The 18,765-nt window shown below is 46.6% G+C and overlaps 1 protein-coding gene across 2 annotated transcripts; it reads right to left on the reverse strand.

The window, feature by feature from the left end:
* Positions 1-2,591: 2,591 nt before the first annotated feature.
* On the reverse strand, positions 2,592-12,615 carry GJB1 (gap junction protein beta 1). 2 transcript variants are annotated; one of them, XM_056130110.1, is made up of 2 exons: positions 12,548-12,615; positions 2,592-4,072 (listed from the first exon to the last, which is right to left on the reverse strand). In XM_056130110.1, the coding sequence occupies exon 2, from the start codon at positions 4,054-4,056 to the stop codon at positions 3,205-3,207; it is 852 nt and encodes a 283-aa protein (XP_055986085.1). In that variant the 5' UTR covers positions 4,057-4,072; positions 12,548-12,615; the 3' UTR covers positions 2,592-3,204. The 2 variants fall into 2 exon arrangements, with proteins under 2 accessions (XP_055986085.1, XP_055986086.1); XM_056130111.1 differs by lacking the exon at positions 12,548-12,615 and adding an exon at positions 4,419-4,515.
* Positions 12,616-18,765: the final 6,150 nt, after the last annotated feature.

Consider the following 18,765-nt stretch of genomic DNA (forward strand, 5'->3'; position numbering starts at 1 on the left):
TGCTTTCTAAGGGGAGGGGGAAGCTTTTCTAGGGAACAAATCTGATGAGATTATGCCTGATTTTATTTTCCTTTTTTATATTCTTCTCACCAGGGGCCAGTATTCTTTGAAAGGATGTGGCAGTACCTTTTAATACCATTTTTTGGTCTCTTAGGAGGTACTTAAGAAAAGGGGAGAACTTTCTTGTATGAGGGGTAACTTTTGATCTGAGGAATCTTTGGTGACAATAGGTTTGTGTCCCGTCCCCACACCTGCTTGAGGCGAGGGAAGTCTTTCAGAAACCCCCAGAGCATATTTACTTTGTTGATTTGAAGGCCACAACTGGCTGTGCTCAGGGATTATGCCTAGGTCTGTGCTCAGCGATCACTTTTGGCAGAGAGCTCTAGGAACATTATGGGGTGCCAAAGATGGAACCCGAGTCAGCTTTGTGAAAGGCAAGCTCTTTAACCCCTGTACTATCTCTCTAGCCCCAAGCCTGCGGCCTTTCAGCACAGCAGACCACTACCTGTGAGGAAACTGCTGCTCAGACATGTTTTCCCGGTGGGGGAGACATGTATGAGGTGGAATGCGTGGGCTCCAGAGGGAAGAACACTGTGCAGGAGGGTGGACTGAGGGGCTCTGTTCAGAGGAAAGGAGTCTAGTCACTGCAATTTGATAGCTGGTTTCCCTGTGAATGAGTTTCCAAGGAGGAAGAGGACTAGTTCTCCCAGGGACACAGGCATAGGGTAGAGGGACCTCCTTGCCTTAGGATTGTGTGCAACTCTCTGGCACTTGCAATACATCTCTATTATTTTCACTCACTCCAGAGGGAGTTGTCACTTTGATCTTTTTGAAATCAGTGGAAGGGGCCTAAGGCAACTTTCTGAGGTCATGTCAATGTTTGCTAACCTTTTTTTTTTCTTTTTGGGTCACGCTCGGCAATGCACAGGGGTTACTCCTGGCTCTGAACTCAGGAAGTACTCCTGGTGGTGCTCAGGGGATTCTGGGAATTGAACCCAGGCCGGCCACGTGCAAGGCAAACGCCATACTCGCTGTGCTATCGCTCCAGCCACCAATGTTTGCTAACCTTTTGTGAGCATGTTACAAAATGGCACATAATGACCCCCAAACTCCATAAACTGTATACTCTACATGGATGAAAAGTAAATGAATAAAATCAGGAGAGAGAGAGAGAGAGAGAGAGAGAGAGAGAGAGAGAGAGAGATCTCGAGAGCTCACCAGGCTGAGCTCAGGCTTTGTAGGCAGGAGGCCTGAGTTTGATCCCTGGAACCACATGGACCCCCAAGTACCACAAAGATCTACCCTCTGAGTACAGAGCCAGGAATAGTCCCCTCCCCGCAGCACCATGGGGTGTGGAGCCCATACTGAAATAACAACAACAGCAACAATAACAACAAAAACAACAACAACAACAACAATAAAATTATAGAAAGGAAGGGGCTGAAGAGATAGTACGGTGGCTAAGGCATTTTCCCTGCAAGTGGCCGACTTGGGTTTGATCCCCAGGACCCCGTATGGTTCCCCATTTCCACCAAGAGTGTTTCCTGAGCACAGAATTAGGAGTGAGCCTAGAGTACTGCCAGGTGTGGCCCCCAAACCAAAACATAAAAATGATAGAAAGGAAGCCTGTGAACTAGATCCTGATAAAATGGTTATTTAAAAATGGGTGGAGAATGGGTACTGGTGGAGGGATGGGTACTCGATCATTGTATAACTGAAACCCAAGCACAAAAATTTGTAAGTCTACAACAACTGTACCTCATGGTGTTTCACTAATAAAAATAAAAAATAATAAATTTTTAAAAATTAAAAAAAATGAGAGTAGGGCCGAAGTGATAGTACAGCAGATAGTATGTTTTTCTTGCACATGGCTGATCTGGGTAACATCCCCAGAATCCAATATCATTCTTCAAGCACCACTAGAAGGAATTCCTGAGTCCAGATCCAGGAGTAACCCCTGAGCATTGCCGGGGTGACCCAATAAGAAAAAAAAATGGGAGGATCGGTGCTTCAGTGCAGTAGTGCTTCAGTCTCATAAAAATAGGAAGCTTGGGACTAGAGCGATAGTACATCATATACATTTGCTTTGCATGCAGCTGACCTGGACTCAATCCCTGACATCCCATATGGTGCCCTGAGCCCATCAAGAGTATTTCCTGAGCTCAGAGCCAGGAGCAACCCCCGAGCATTGCCGAATGTACCCCACCCTCACCCCCACCAAATAAAAAAGGGAGGCTAGGCCAGAAGAGATAGTACAGGGGGTTAGTCCCTTGCTTTGCATAATGCTGACCTTGGCTAAATCCCTGGCAACACATCTTGTCTCCCCTCCGCACCACCCCGTGTTCCACCCTTCGTTCCCCAAAGTGGGAACATAACATCCCAAACCAAAATAATGGCAAAGCAGGAGAGAACAGCTCGAGAGTTTGGGGGGTTTCTCCTTTGTAACTGCAGCTCCTTAAATGGTTATTTCTTTGGTCATTTCTTTCTTGATCAGGAAAAAAAGAGAAATAAAGGAAGAAAAAGTCAAGGCCAGCTTGTCCAGGGAGAGGTCAGAGGTTGCAGGAGAAAGAACTTGACACACAAGCCACCTCTTCATTTACTGTAAAATCCTGTTTAATGTGTAACATTTCAGGCAGAGAGAGGCCTTGGGGATCAGAGGCAAAGGCAACCCTGACTAACCCCCACTCCAACTTATCTGCCTACTACTCCTCCCTAACTTTCCCACCTCCCAGTCTGGCTTCTTTCTGGTGGGGCTGCTAAGCACCATTCCTCCTAAGGGTCCAGTTTCTACCCGACCTTCTCCACCCTGGTGTCCACAGCGCTCTCCTCCCACTCCACTTGCCCACCTCCCTCTCCACTATCTGGCTCCAGAAAGAGGGTATCATATCTGACAGCACAGGGTTAAGATTAGTTTTCTAATGGGAGCGATGGCAGAACACCCGAGCCGGCTCTCATCTTTTGCTATGAAGGAGGAGCGGAGAAGAGGGAGCCCAACCAGAGCTGTCGGCATCCCAATAACCTTGAGCACTAGTGCTGGTGGCCTTCAACCCATCCCCTCGCACAGAAGGCCCCGGGAGGAAGGGGAGGGGGAGGAAGATTCTGATGGAGCAAATCCTGGCAGGCAGAAGCCTGCAGGAGACAGGGCAGGGGGGCAGGTCTGGGACAGGGTAGGGGCCCGGAGGGGAGGTTGCCTGGTTGACGGCATCAGCAGGCTGAGCAGCGGTCGCTCTTCTCAGCCAGGCCCGCCCCAGAGCCTGGGCTGCGGCGAAGTATGTCTTTCAGGGAGCCGTCCTGCTCGCTCAGCAGCTTGTTGATCTCATTCTGCTTGTATTCAGGTGAGAGGCGGTGGCCAAAGCCAGAGCCCTTGCGGGAGGGTGGATTGGAGCGGCGCTGGGCCCTGCGAGCACAAGCCCGGATGATGAGGTACACCACCTCAGCCACATTGAGGATGATGCAGATGCCAGAGGCGGCGAGCATGAAGACTGTGAAGACAGTTTTCTCGGTGGGCCGGGAGACAAAGCAGTCCACTGTGTTGGGGCAGGGGTAGGCCTCACATTTGACAAGCCGTACCATGGCATAGCCTGGGTAGAGTAGATAAAATACGTACATGAAGATGGCCTCAAACAGTAGCCGGAAGACCACACTGATGACATAAGTCCACCACAGTGTCCCTGAGATGTGGACCTTGTGCCTCTTCACTTCCTCCAGGTGTAGTGGGTCTGCATGGCCTTCGAGTCGTAGCATTTTCTTTTCGATGTGCTGCTGGTGAGCCACATGCATGGCCACGAGGAGCGCGGGTGTGGAAACCAGGATGAGCTGCAGAGACCACAGGCGCACATGGGAGATGGGGAAAAAGTGGTCATAGCAGACGCTGTTGCAGCCAGGCTGCAGTGTGTTACAGATGAATGAGGACTTCTCATCACCCCACACGCTCTCTGCGGCCACCACCAGCACCATGATTCTGAAGATGAAAATGACCGAGAGCCATACTCGACCGATGGCAGTAGAGTGCCGGTTCACGCCACTGAGCAAGGTATACAGACCTGTCCAATTCATCTTGCCTCATTCACACCTGCAAAAGAGGATGCACAAACTCCATCAGGAAGCTGGGGCAGAAAGCCAGCACTGAGACACTGCCCTGAACCCTCCCTTTTTGTCCTGCCTATAATCATAGCTTTCCTTATTACCCCAAATCCCTGATGCCTCTCCTCCACTTCCTCCTCACCCCCCAACACTCTTCCTCACTTGACTCGGTTTCCAGAGCCCCCATCTCCTTTTCTTTGTTTTCATGCCGCATTCTTTCTCTCCAGCCCCCTTCTTTGTCAGGCCTGTCTGTTTCATCGGCTTGAACCAACCCCCACCCCCAACTCCCAGCTCCTTCACTTTGACAGGGGGAAAGCCCAACAAAGCTCTGTTACCTTGGGGAGCGCCTATCCCTGAGGCCACCCAGACAGGTCCCCTACGGTCTCATGTCTATGCAGGGGGAGTGGTCCCTGGGTCCGCGCCTGCGTCCCAATTCATCGCCGCCCGGTGCTGGGGAGTCATATGCTGCTTTATACCCAGTGTCTGCACAATGGGACCTTTGTGGGGCTCTGAACAACGCCCTTTAGAATTCAGATCAAACGCCCTGACTTCCGCCCACCCTACACACAGAGCACTTGTGTCCTAGCTCCGGACACCCAGCCTGCACCCACCTGTTCTGTGCCCGCCCGGTCCATCGCGGCACCCTCCCCATAATCCCACCAAAAGAATGGTGAAGCGGAGGGTGTGGGGTGGGGTGGGGGATGGGTAGGAGGAAGATGAATAAACACAGGTGCCTGTAAGAGAGGACCCCAAAGGAGCAGGGTCTCTGGACTGAGCCCCGCCCCCCACAAGCTTGTTAGAAACTGCTTTTCCTAGGCTCACATGTCCCCTCCAGGGTAAGGATGAAGGAGAGGACACGAAAGAGAGCTCATGTTTAGCAAGCCAGGAACTGCGTTAAGCATTTTCCCATACAGTCTTTCTTTTGACCCACTTAGCAAGCCTCTAAGGACTGATTCCCTAATCCTTCCAGATGAGAAAGGCGAAGGTCAGGTAAACTAAGCAATTCACTCAAGGTCATACAGCTAGAAAATATTAAAGAAGAATGAAGCAAAATTCCTGAAGCAGAAGTCTGGGTTCTTTGCCGAGTATATAGTGTTCTCTTGCAGATGGGATCAGCAAAAGCAAAAATTAACTTTTAAAACCGCTACCCAAATCATTAGGCAATAAGAGCAACAAAAGCAAAGACTAATGTTACGCACAAAAGTACAAAAAACATAGAAACTGTTGACCTGTACACGCACTGCAAGTCCATATCACGGAGCAAATACTGACCATCTTGGTTTTTGTTTTGGGGGCTATACCACTGATGCTCAAGGGGCTCAGTACTCGGGGAGCATCAAGTACCGGGGATCAAACCCAGAGTTCCTGCATGTGAAGCATGTGCTGGAGTCCTTTGAGTAGTCTCCCTGGTGCCTTTTTGAGCTCCGAGAAAGGAAATCCTAGATAGTTGGGTACATGGTAAGTAGAAGCCAGAAGGAAAAAGCATGTAAATTTAAGCAAACAGAAGGCTAGAAGGTGCGCTAGGTAAGAGTCACATAGCTTTGGGTTTGAATACTTGTTCTTCACTTAATACGATCTTGGGCTAATCACTGAACTCAGAACCTGCTTGCTTTTCTCTCCCAAACTGGGCTAACACCCAGGATTATTGTAGGATTCAATGAAGCAATTGGCAAAAATTCTCAACTAGATCTAATTTCATAGCTGGTAGTTAAGGGCAGTAAGAATCACAAAAAGAGGGGATGGAGCGATAGCACAGCGGGTAGGGTGTTTAACTTGCGCACAGCTAACCCGGCTTTTATTTCCAACATCCCATGGTCTCCCGAGCACCGCCAGGAGTAATTCCCGAGTGCAGATCCAGGAGTATTCCCTGTGCATCGCTGGGTGTAACTCAAAAAGAAAAAAAAAATCACAAAAAAGAAGTGTTGCTATGGGAGACTAAGTAGCCTGCCCAAGTCCTCATCCCTCATTTTCCTACACATTGTTGTGTCTGTCTTTAGCCAGAACAGACTAGTCGTCACTACCTGCATTGTCAGGTACACTGGTTTCCTGTGAATGTCTGTTTCTCCAAAGAAGAACTTGCTCTTTATCTGTTAGGCCGACAAAGACGCCTCCCACCACCCGGCACAGACACAGCTGTCATTGATTTGTGTGTTTGTGTGTGTGTGCCACATTAAACAGTGCTCAGGGGTTACTCCTGAGTGGCTCTGCACTCAGGGATCACTCCTGCGGGTGCTCAGGGAATTGAACCTGGGTCTGCCATGTGCAAGGCAAGTGACCTATCGGCTGTACTATCACTCTAGCCTTTTGTGTGTGTATGTGTTTGTGTTTGTGTATCTCTGTGTGTGCACACATGTGTGCGTCTTTAGCTGTCATTAAGTTATGAGAAGACCATGCTAAAAGCGACAACTGTATATGAGAAAACACTGACATAATTGGGCATTAACAACTGAAAAAGCTGGAGAATAGGAAGAAAAAAGGAAACTAGGGAAAGTAGAAAGTAGGTATGACCCACAAGATATAGAATGGGTCTTTGAATAAGGTTTTTTGATTTAATTTGGGAAAAAAAGGCACGAGTGAGTTTAGGCTTAAGCTTAAGCCAACCTAGCCAGCAGAAACCTTTTCTCCCAAGCCTGATATTCTAAATTCAAAGTTGCTACAAGAGGCAATGTGTTTCCTGAGAAATGCTTCATCCAGTGAAATACCTTAGGCTAAACGTCAGGTTGTCAAGTAGTAAGATTAGGAATAACTACTCAGAGGGCTCGAGAAAGAGTATAGTGGGTAAGGCATTTACCTTGCATGTGACCAACCAGGAATCTATTCCCAGCACCCCACATGGTCCCCCAAGCTCCACAAGGATTGATTCCTGAGCACAATGCCAGGTGCAGTCCCAAAACAAAACCAAAGCAAAGAAGAATAGCTATTTAGGGCCATTGAGATGTTTGTATCTGAGATTGGGGCAGCATGAGAGCAGATGGGAATGTCCACTATAAATCCTCTGGGCCCTCTTCTGGTGCACTCTTGGTGTTATATGGTCTATGAATTTTGCCATAGTAGGCTGACATGTATCCAGCATTACGGCACCATAGAGAGAATGACTTCAGTGCCTTAAACATATGCCCACATTTTTTTTGTTTTGTTCAATAAAGATAGTCACATTGCAAAACAAATGTTAAGCCACTAGCTTTGCGTCCCACTGATTTTATTTTGATTTCCCTGCATCACATAATGTCCAACAGGACTCACTGCCAGAACTCACTCCTGAGCAGAGCCTGAGTACTGCTGGGTGGAACCTCCAAACCAAAAAGTATATTATATATATATATACATACACACAAACACGCATATATATGTATATGTGTCACATACATACATAGATGAATATATATATGTGTGTGTGTGTGTGTGTGTGTGTGTGTGTGTGTGTGTTGTGTGTCTTAGGGCTGGGAATGTGACTCAATGGTAAAGCATATATGAGTCCTAAATTTGATCCCCAACACCACAAAATAATGAATAAATAAATAATGATATGTCTGATAGCTTTCCATGTTAGCCATAATAGCCCATAGAGATTTATCTTTTCTTTGCACCACACCGGCAGTGCTCAAGGGTTACTCCGAGTTTTGCACTCAGAGATTACTCCTGGCAATATTTGGGGACTACATGGGTTGCTGGAGAATGAAACCGAGTCAGTCACTTGGAAGGCAAAAGCACAGCTCATTTTACTATATCTCTGACCCTGAGATCTATTTTTTAAAATATCTACACTGTATTTTAGGGCACAGTGAATCATTAGGACTTAGAAAACCACTGTCTTTCTAAATGGACACATTTTTTTTCAATTTGCTTTAAAAGAAACCTGCTAAAGAGAACAATTTTCCCTCAACTTTCCTTAGGTTCTCTTATTATACTCTGTGTTTCTTTCCTTTTTGCGCGGGAAACACACCCATCTGTGCTCAGTGCTTTCTTCTGGCTCCGTGCTCAGGGATCACTTTTTTTTTGGGGGGAGGCAGTTTGAGGACACACCTGGTGATGCTCAGGGGTTACTCCTGACTCCACATTAGAAAATTACACCTGGTTGTGCTGGGGGACCATATGGGTGCCTGGGAAAGAACCTGGGTTGGCAGACTGCAAGGCAAATGCCCTACCAGTGTACTAATGTCACTCCAGACCCTTGGGGATCACTCTTGATGATGCTTGGAGAACCATATGCTGTGCCAGTGATGTAATCCCAAGTTGGCTGCATACAAGGCAAGAACCTTACCTTGGTAATATCACTCGACCCCTATACTCTACCTTTTAAAAATATTCCTGAGGCTGGAGCTATAGTACAGTGGATAAGTCTTGTGCTCAGCTGACTGGGATTTAATCATCAGCAACCACATATGGTCCCCTAAGCGCCTCTAGGAGTAATCCCTAAGTACCAAGTCAGGAATAAGCTCTGAGCAGCACCCACGTAGCCCAAAAACAAACCAAAATAAAATAAAAACTATTTCTGGACACAAATTTATACTTTAGACTTAGAGGCTGATAATTGTTTACAGCAACTTTCTTCTTCCCTAGTTGTTTTTTTTTCTTTTGGGGTCACACCCAGCGATGCTCAGGGGTTACTCCTGGCTCTGCACTCAGGAATTACTCCTGGCGGTGCTTGGGGGACCATATGAGATGCCGGGGATCGAACCTAGGTCAGCCGCGTGCAAGGCAAATGCCCTACCCGCTGTACTATCACTCCGGCTCCTCCTTCTTCTTAGTTTTAAAAAGTTTAATTACATGTTATCAGTATTTATTTAGGCAGAGGGTTCTAAGAAAGTTGATGGTGAATATAATGTTCAGATACAGCCCTGTCCCCAGAATGCGGCCAGCTTAGAGGCACCCCTGTTCACAGTCAGGTGCCTTTACATGTGCTATTTCCTCAGAACATGAGTGAGATTAGAGTATATACTCTACTGCTGAGCCACGTCTCTGGCTCTGTAAGTGTATTTCTTTTATTTTTACTATTATTATTTATTGTAGTGCAGAAGCTCAAAACTGGGGCCTAAATGTAATGCAAGGTGTGTGTTCCACCAATGAGCCCTAGTCCCAGCTCCTTAGGCAGTGTCTTTATCCTCATGTCACAAATGAGGAAACTGAGGTAAAGAAAGGCAAAGAGACCTGTCTCAGGGTCACCAGTGTGTACACGTCTGATCTAGGATTTGAGCCAGACTAAGCTGACGATAGTTCTTTTCCCCATAAGCTCTACCATCTTGGCTAGAACTGTAATTTTTCTTTCAGCCAGTGTACTTATTTATTTATTTATTGGCTTTTTGGGTCACACCCAGAGATGCACAGGGGTTATTCCTGGCTCATGCACTCAGAAATAACTCCTGGTGGTGCTTGGGGGACCATATGGGGTCCTGGGAATCAAACTCAGGTTGGCCGCGTGCAAGGCAAATGCCCTACCCGCTGTGCTATTGCTTCATCACTGTCGGCCAGTGTTTTTAGAAACAGGAAGATTTGAAACTGGCCTCTTTTTGGGGGTTGGGGTTGTCATACCGACAATATTCAGGGGTTACTCCTGGCTCTGTTATGCCTGGCGGTGCAGTGCTCTGGGGGACCATATGGGATGCTGGGGATTGAATGAAAGTCAGCTGCGTGTGAGGTGAGTGCCTTCCCTGCTGTACTATTGCTCTGGTCCTGAAACTGTCCGGCTTTTATTGTCCCTTTACTTTCTCTTCTGCCCATTCCGATCAAGTAATAACATTTTCCCTGATTTTAGGTCACACCCAGCATTGTTGGGGGACCAAGAGGTACTGGGCATGGGACCTGGTACTCCTGCATGCAAAGCCTGCACTTCCGTCCATTAAGCTATCTGTCCAATATCCCTCCCTTCCCAGCTTTCCTTTCTAGGTCTTTCTGTTGCCTCTTGACTTGTTCCATTTTCCTTCCCTTACCTGGGACTGATTTCCCCTTCTCCAATGCTCACTTTGGGAGCACTCTTTTTCATCTCTTTCTGACAACATGGCTATACCTGATTTTCCAGGAACTTGTAACTCTCCACCCCTTTGCTGTGGACACTTGTGTAACCACTTGTGAGGACCCTTGTGTGGTCACTGGGGTTTAAATTTCCTCTCCCCTTTGGAAGGACAGATGATCCCAATATCAACATCAATGCTTCAAGGGTTTGATTTTCAAAATACCCAGGGAGTGACCTGATTTTGAAATACAAACTTTTTTGTGACTTTGGGTTAAAGTCCAAGTATTGATAGGCTCTGTGTTGCTCCAGGCATTTGGTCTGTTTAAATTAAGCAAGACTTCTCTGGCCCCATTAAACTTTGGTCTTTTCATCGGATTCAGATTTTCCCAAAGACTCAAGCAAGCACTTGTCCAAATCAGGAGATTGTGCTTAGTCTTACAGTGACCTTTTAAACATTCCGTCCATTTTTCAGATTGTAAAGGTGAGGCTCAGTAAAGTCCAATTACTTGCCTCAGTGGCAACGGAGCTACTATTAAGTGGTAGAGACAGCCTCAAATTGATCTTCCTCTGACCCCAAAGCCTTTGCACATTGCTTGATTCGGGGTAACCACTCTTCCTTTAAGGACTCCGTGTTCTGAGACTGGACCACAAATTTAAAATGTATACTCCTGGGTCCAGATAAATAGTACAGTAGCCAACCCAGGTTTGATGCCTGTCACCCTGTATGGTCCCCTGAACACCACCAGGAGTGACCCCTGAGCATAGAACCAGAGTAAGCTCTGAGCGCAGCCAGATGTGGCCCCACATGTCCCCGAAAAAGTACACTCTTGGGCTGGGGATTGCAGCTTAGACATAGAGAATTTGCCTTGCATGTGTGAGACTCTGTGTTCCATCCCTGGTGCTACAACAAAACAAAGCATTATCTCCTTTCCATATGTGGGGGTGCATGCATAATACATGCACATACATATGTGCATCTGCGCATATTCATCAAATTGAGCTCTTTTCACCCCCACCTCTCCCTGTCCCTCCTTTTGACTATAGAAACTCCTTTTCATTTTTGAATTTGGGAACGAAGGATCTGGCTAGGCATTATCTTCAATTTCAAATTCCATGCTCATTCTTCCACCTCGTAGGGAGGTTCTGACCAAGAAAGGACGAGATGTAGGAGCTCCCTTTGAGTGCTGCTTCTGAATTTCTGACTGCCTTCATCAGGTTGGTGTGGTTAAAGTTAAACCTTTTCCAGGTCTTTCCCTTTCCCGCTCCTTCTGTCCCCTACCTCTGCCCTGTGGCGCCAGACTCTTTCGCTCATAGAATCTATCCTCTGCTCCCTGCCATATGTTCTTTCTAGCCAGGCTTGGGAAAGGGCTAGCTTAGCTTGTTCCCATTTTCTCCTTCTCTTGCTGGACCATAGTCTTTTTCACAGAACCACTACTATTATCAGTTCCCGTACTCACTATTTGGAAAACACCCTCTTTCTCCTTCGTCTGACTATCTATCTGACTTCCCTTTGCTCTCCATTTGGGCTTATCACACGCCCGCCATGCAGGGAATGCCTACTGTGTGCCAGGAGGGAGATGCTTACAAACGACCCTTTTCACAATGGCCCTGTTTATTGTCTGCAGTTCACAGACCTGGAAATGGAGGCTCAGAGGCATTGTAACTGAGCACACAGCTGCTATGACAGAGTGGGAGTTCAGAAGACTCATGCCATGCGAATCCCTCCTTAAACCTGGGTCCCGTCTTGTTGCTCAGCTACATTTTCATCTCTACTTGTCTCCACTTCAACCCATCTTGTCTATTGTCTCATCTTTTCTTTGCCTCTTCTAACTTGCTGCATTAATCCTCGGCCCTTCCCAACAGCTGGCGCAACTTTTAACCATCTGAGAACCATTCTTCCTTTAGGGCTCCAAATGCGTAGCTTGCTCTAAGCACAGCTTGACTCTCTTTACTTCCCTTGCGATGAAGAAAATGCTTGCTCCAAAATTTTGGCCCTGTGATGACTGCTGGCCCTCTGAGCCCACTGAACAGTCCCCTCACTCTGTGTGTGCTGGTCGTACTCCTGGTTTACCTTCTAATAAGGGAAGAAAAAAAAGAACACCTGGCAACTGTCCCATTGAACCCTAACTCTGGGTAGCAGGGATTGTCTTAAAGAAACAAACTTAGCCATCTTGTGCCCAGAAGACTTCTCAAATCTTTGTCAGAATTTGCTCCCAGAGGAAATGAGATGACTCCTTGCGAGGGCAGCTCATAGAGGGATAAAGAATGAGAGAAGCAGCTTGAAGCCTAGAGAAAAGAGAAGAGTTGGGGACTACAGAAGAAAGACTAAAGAAGGCTGACACCTGGCAGCAGGTGCGTCACCCCAGCCCAGAGAGGCACACAGAAGGATTCTAAGGTGGATCAATTGTAAAGCCAAGACAGGCAACAACTGGGTCCCTCCCCAGCCCCCATTTCAGTGCCCCTGGTCCTCACCAGCCCTTGTAGCCCACCATCCTCAGCCCCCTGCCTCCTCACCTGACTGCTTCTGCTGCTGCCCTTTGCCAGTGAACGTCTGCAGGCGTGTCTACACCAGGCCACTAGGTACTGTCAGCCCAGCCCAGGGGAGGGACAAAGAGGCCAGATATGGCCCTAAGCCCAGGAGGAACCAGACAAACATTAACCAGCCCTACCTCTTCTCACACTCAATCACTACCAAAGATTGATCTCCAGCGCTCCCAAAGGGTTTGCGGAGACAGATTACACAGCCTGGAGTTACTGCCCTGACAAAGAGGGAGAAAGGCATCCTGTTGCCACCCATGTGCCTATATTTAACTCACATGGGAAACTTACACAGGCCTGTGCTCAGTTCCACCCCACCCCACCCAAGACACACAGCTGATGTGCAGGTGAGCTTCTGCCCCGGGTGCCATTTTTTCTATTTCTTATAGCACTGTCTCCCAAATAATATGACAGTGAGAGGAAAGAGTCATGGACCACGGTTTCTGGCACTTGAGGCCGAGGCAGGGGGATAGTGGTTATCTGTATCCATCTGGCCCTGTGTGTATTGCCCAGATTCTGAACGAAGAGTGGTGGGCCAAAGTATTTCCAATCCCATCCCAGAATCTTAAACCCCCCCTCAAAAATTGCTGTCTACCTTGTGGGCCATGGCAATTGAATTACCAAGTGTATCATGTACAAGAGCCGATCTTGGGAAGAGAATGTCAGCCATGGACTGCGCAATCAGGCCAGTTGAAGAAGGGCTTACCCAGAGACCCTGCTAACTCAGTAGCCTAAGTGGCAGCCCAGAAATAAGTTAACTCAGAAGAACCCAGTACCCAGCCTTCTATTCTTCCATCTCAAGCCTGAATTCACTACCATAAAGAGAACTCAAACCTGGGTATCCCTTGGCCAAACCTCATCCCCTAAGTTTCTATTGGATATCCATTGAATGGCTAGCACTTAGTATACTCTAAGGGAAGCTGGCAAAGGAGGGGAGGGTGGAGCGTAAAATGTTCTTTTTTTTTGGTTTTGAAGACATACCCAGTTATGCTTAGGGCTTACTCCCAGCTCTCTGCTCAGGGATCACTACTGGGGGGACCATATGGGTGCAGGGAATTGAACTCAGGTCTGCCGTGCACAAAGCAAGTTCCTTATCCAATGTACTATTTCATACTAATTGTTCTTAAGGAATTTATCCATTTTTCTGCAGGAGAAAAACTCAGGATTGAAGAAGTCACCTTGAAAAATAGAATGGATATTTACTTGTGTGGTTCTGACTTTAACTGTTGAAAGGAAGGTGAGAATCAATGGAAGTAATGAGGGTAGATTTCCAAGGGAAAGTGAGTCTTAAATGTCTAGGTAAAGAATAGACGGGATTTGAAAGGGCAAGAGTAGAACTAGCATTCCAGGGAGGAAGAGCAGCTTGAATAAAGGTACAGAGGCAGGAGTAAGGCAGTAAGGCATATCTGGACACAGAGAAGGTGGGGCAGTATTGGGTGGCTATGGAAGACACTCCAGTCACTAAAGGACTCAGAAGGAGGGACATTAATTTCTCTTAAGTGTTTTTGGTTTTGATTCATACTGTGCAGTGTATGAAGCTACTCAGACTCAGTGCTTAAGGGTCACTCCCAATGGGAACCATGCAGTGTTGGGTATTGAACCCTGGGCTTCTGCATATGAAACATGTACTCCAACACATTGAGTCATCTCCCAAGCCCATGAAAGATGTTTAAAGCGAGGTAAGGAATTTCTCTAGTAAGTATCTGGTAAACTTAGTATAAGACCAAACTGAGCTAGATATCATGGGGACAGGCTAAATGTCTTTTTTTGCCACTTGGAAAAAAAGTTTTCAGGAGTACAGTTTGAAGAAGATAGAAATGAACAATATTTCTTTCTTTTTCTTATATTAAAAAATTTGAGGCCTTATACAGAGGTTCTCAGGGGTTATTCCTGGCTTGATAATTGGGGGTTCCTCTTGGCAGTTCTCAGGGAATTGTGTGATGTTGTGATAGAAACCAGGCTCCCTACATGCAAAGCACATCTTTGCCCTAATCCTGGCGTAGCACTTCTTCATTACTTGATGCATAAGAAGCAATATTCAAATTGCTTTTCAAATGACTCTGGTTGAGCCTTAAAATAACCTTAGGAGGTAACTTTATTAATATTCCACTTCCCATTCAGGGGAATTAATGCACACAAAGGTTAAATGACATAATAAAGGTCACTCAGCTAGTGAACAACATGAAGTTTGACTCCAGGCAGTTCTGGCTTCAGAACTTGTTCTCCTCATTTTTATTTGATAGCTGATGAGCATTATAGATCCCACTGAAAATCTGAGTAAGAATCACTCCATGACTTCAAAAGGAGTGTAGAGATGGATCTGAGTACCTACATCAAAAGAGTATGAACATAAGGATGTATACATCCATTTGAATGAATATCTTCATATTTTTTAGGTAAATGCTTAGGTGTTGTACTGATGAATCATATGGAATTTTTATTTGATTTTGGCTTGGACGCCACACCAGCAGTGCTTGGGGACTACTTTTAGCTAGTGATTGGGGTAGGGGGGCACACTTAGTGGTGCTCAGGGGGCCACACAGCACTGGGTTTCAAACTCGGGCCTCTTGCATGCACTGCATGAACTCATCCCTTTGACATTTTTGTTTGGATGGTGCTGGGAATTGAATTTAGGGCCTTGTACATACTAGATATGTGTTCTAACACTTGAGATAGCTATCCCCTGACCCGCTGCACTAGCCCTCTGCACTGTCCTGCTGGATCCTTTATTTTTCACTATTGAGGGGACCAACAATGGTGGTATGTGCGGGCCAACAGGGCTTCAACCAGCATTGGTGGCAGGGGAAGGCACAGAGTATTTGGGAATTGACCCCAGGGCTTTGTATATGCAACATATGTGCTCAAGTGTATCACTGGTATATATCTGTTTCCATGCTATTTTAATTTAATTTATTTACTGTCACTGTCCTCCCGTTGTTCATCGATTCACTCAAGCGGGTCCATTATGAGACTTGTTTATTTATCTAATTTTATTTGGTGGTGTTAAGAGTTGAGTACAGAACCTCACACATGTAAGGTAAGTGCTCTACTTCAAAGTCACACACAACTCCTCCCATTTTTAAATTTTATTTTCTTGTTTTGGGGGCCAGTGATATTCAAGGCTTACTCCTGGCAGCACTGAGAGATTGTCTGTGATGCGAGGGATCAAACTCAGGTCAGCAGTATGCAAGGCAAGTGCTTTAACTCCTGTACTATCTCTCTGGTCCCTCCACTTCTCTCTCTCTCTCTCTCCCTCTCTCTCTCTCTCTCTCTCTCTCTCTCTCTTCCTCTCATTCTCTTTCTTTTGGGGTTACAACATCTGGCAGTGCTTAAGACTTACTCCTGGCTCTGTGCTCAGGGATTACTCCTGGCAGTGCTTAGGGAACCATATAAGGTACCAGGGATTGAACCTGCATCTGCCAAGGGAAGCTCCTTACCTGCAATTAATATCTCCACTGACAGTGCACCAGAGTGTGTTTTACCACATCTTGCTGAGTCTTGTTGCCAATCTTTTTCAGATAGGACTGTCTAAGAAGCCAAGGTGATATTCCATTGTGGTTCTGATTTTCGTTTGCCCAATAATTCATGGTGATGATGCTGAGAAGTTCCCCATACATCTGCAGGACGTCTCTACATCTTCTTTCTTTTTCTTTTGACTTCTAAGCCACAATTAGTGGTGCTTAGGGCTTACTCCTGTTTCTGTGCCCCTGGATCACTCCTCGCAGTGCTTGGGGAAACATATGGGGTACTAGGCCTCAAACCTGGGCTCAAATGTGCAAGTCAAATGCCCTACCCACTGTCCTATTGCTTCCACCCTTCTGTGTCTTCTTATGAGTAGTGTCTGTTCACGTTTTTTGGCTCTTGTTTGTTTGTTTGTTTGTTTTTGGGCCACACCTGGCAGTGCTCAGGGCTTACTCCTGGCTCAGTGTCCATGGAATACTACTAGTGGGGTTTGGGGAACCATATGTGGTGCTGGGAATCTAACCCTAGTTGTCTGCATGCAAGGCAAGCACCCTACTCTCTGTACTAGCTCTCTGGTCCTCATTACATGTTTGGGTTGTTTGCTTTCATGTTGTAAAACTGTCAAGTTCTATTTCTATTTGTTTTGTTTTGGTTTTTGAGTCACTCTTGGCTAGGCTCAAGGGCACATATGGGATGCCAGGGATTGAACCTGGGTCAGCAGCATGGAAAGCAAGCACCCTACCCACTGTACTATCTCTCTGGTCCCAAGTTTTTTGTTGAATCCTATATGCAGGTAGAGATGTTAAACTAGGGCCCTGAAATTTAATAATAAGGTAAACTGAAGAAAATAAATTCAAGGTGGGGGGAAATCTTAAATCAGTCAAGCCGAAAAATGGAGACATTGAATATGTTCCAAATGCCGTATTCAGATATCAGGTGCTTAGAAGTAATGTGAAGGAGGAAAAAGAGGAGGTTTGATGAAAAGGCACAGTTGAGCTTGGGTCATAAAGGAGATGGAGAGACCAAGCATTCCAGGTGACAAGACGCTGTGAGATGTGTTTAGGGAATGGTGGGCAGACCTGTTTGACCAGAAGAGAGAGCTCCTATAGCAGAGCTCCTAGCAGGGAAACTGCATGTCAATATTAGTGTGTGCTCATTGTTCCTTGGACTTCTGGCAAGGTTTCTTCGGGGTGCTTGTAGTTTTAAGCTACAGGAAATATACCTGAGTAGTTAATAGATTTATAAAAATACCGTTGTTAGAAGTGATCACAGACAGAACAGATAGCTCAATAGACTAGAGCACGTGTTTTCCATGCAGGAGGCCTGGATTCTATCCACTGCACTGCCAGGAGCAACCCTAAGGATGGCCAGATGTGGCCCAAAAGAACAAAAAAAAATTAAAAAAAAATTTATCTCTCATCAATCTATTTGCTGCTACTTGCAGATTTTCTTGGATGGTATACTACAGACCGGGAGTGAGAATGACAGCAAGCAAGAGTGAGAGAGACAGAGACACAGAGAGGTAGAGAGAGAAAAGTAAGCAGAGGAGAGAGAAGGGAGAGAAGGAAAAGAGAAGAAATGGAACAGTGGGTGAGGCATTTGCCTTGCATGTGGTTGGCCAAGTTTCAATTCCCAGCATTTCCTATGGTCCTTCTGCCCTGCCAAGAGTGCTCTCCGAGCACAGACCAAGTAGTAAGCCCTAAACAACATTGAGTGTAGTCCACCCCAACCCCCCAAAAAATTAAAAAAGAAAATGAACATAGAGGGACAGAGAGATAGTTCAGGGTTTGGGCTGCACACCTTGAGTGCTCAAGAATCCAAATATGATCCCTGGCTCTGCATGCTTCTGACTCAGCACACCAAGTGAAGTCCTGGGGGTCCCCAAGCACCTCCAAGTGTGGCTCTGGTGACTGCAGGTCTGCTGAGCCCAAGCAGTAACATCGCACTCTGGCCTGCTTGGCAGAGTATCCCTGGGGATGGACCTTGGGCTTCACAAGCACTGCCTGAGAGGGCACCCCCGAAAAAGAGTGAAGGACAAAAAATGGAGAAGAGGAAGCTGTAATTACAACTTAGTAAATTCATTTGGTAAGCAGGTAAAAAGAAATCTGCCTTGAAGTCTAAGCAGACTTTCTTCTTATAGTGAATGCTTTGGGGTGGGGTAATTTTGGTTTGGTTGTGTTTTGAGGCCGCTCCCAGCTATGCTCAGGGCTTACTCTTGGTTCTGCTCAGTGATTACTCCTGGAGTGCATAGAGCCATATGTGGTGTCAGGATCAAACACGGGTCTGCTGTGTGCAAGTTCTTAAGCCCTGGACTAAGCCCTTGGAAGAATAGTTTAACATTTATTTATTTGTTTGTTTTGTTTTTGGGCCTCTTCTGGCAATGCTCAGGGATTACTCCTGGCACTGCACTCTACTCCTGCTGGTGCTCAGGGGGAACATTTGGAATGCTGGGATGGAACCCAGGTCAGCCATGTGCAAAGCAAGGCCCTGCACATGATATGCCCTCTGTCTCTGGGATGGCTCAAGCATTGCAAGGGCTTGCCAGGAGATAGTACAGTTGGTTAGAGCTTATATCTACCATGCACCAAATCTGGGTCTGATTTCCAGCACCAAATGGGCCTCTGAGATTTGCCTGGCACAACCCTGGAGGCCCTTAGCAAGTCCTGGGTGGCCCAGGTATCCCCAGCACCATTGGGTCCCAGCAGCACAGAATCCTCAGACCCTCTGTTGCA

The sequence above is a fragment of the Sorex fumeus genome, unplaced genomic scaffold (genome assembly GCF_029834395.1).
Source record: "Sorex fumeus unplaced genomic scaffold, SorFum_2.1 ptg000073l, whole genome shotgun sequence".
In the NCBI taxonomy this organism is placed as follows: Eukaryota; Metazoa; Chordata; class Mammalia; order Eulipotyphla; family Soricidae; genus Sorex; species Sorex fumeus.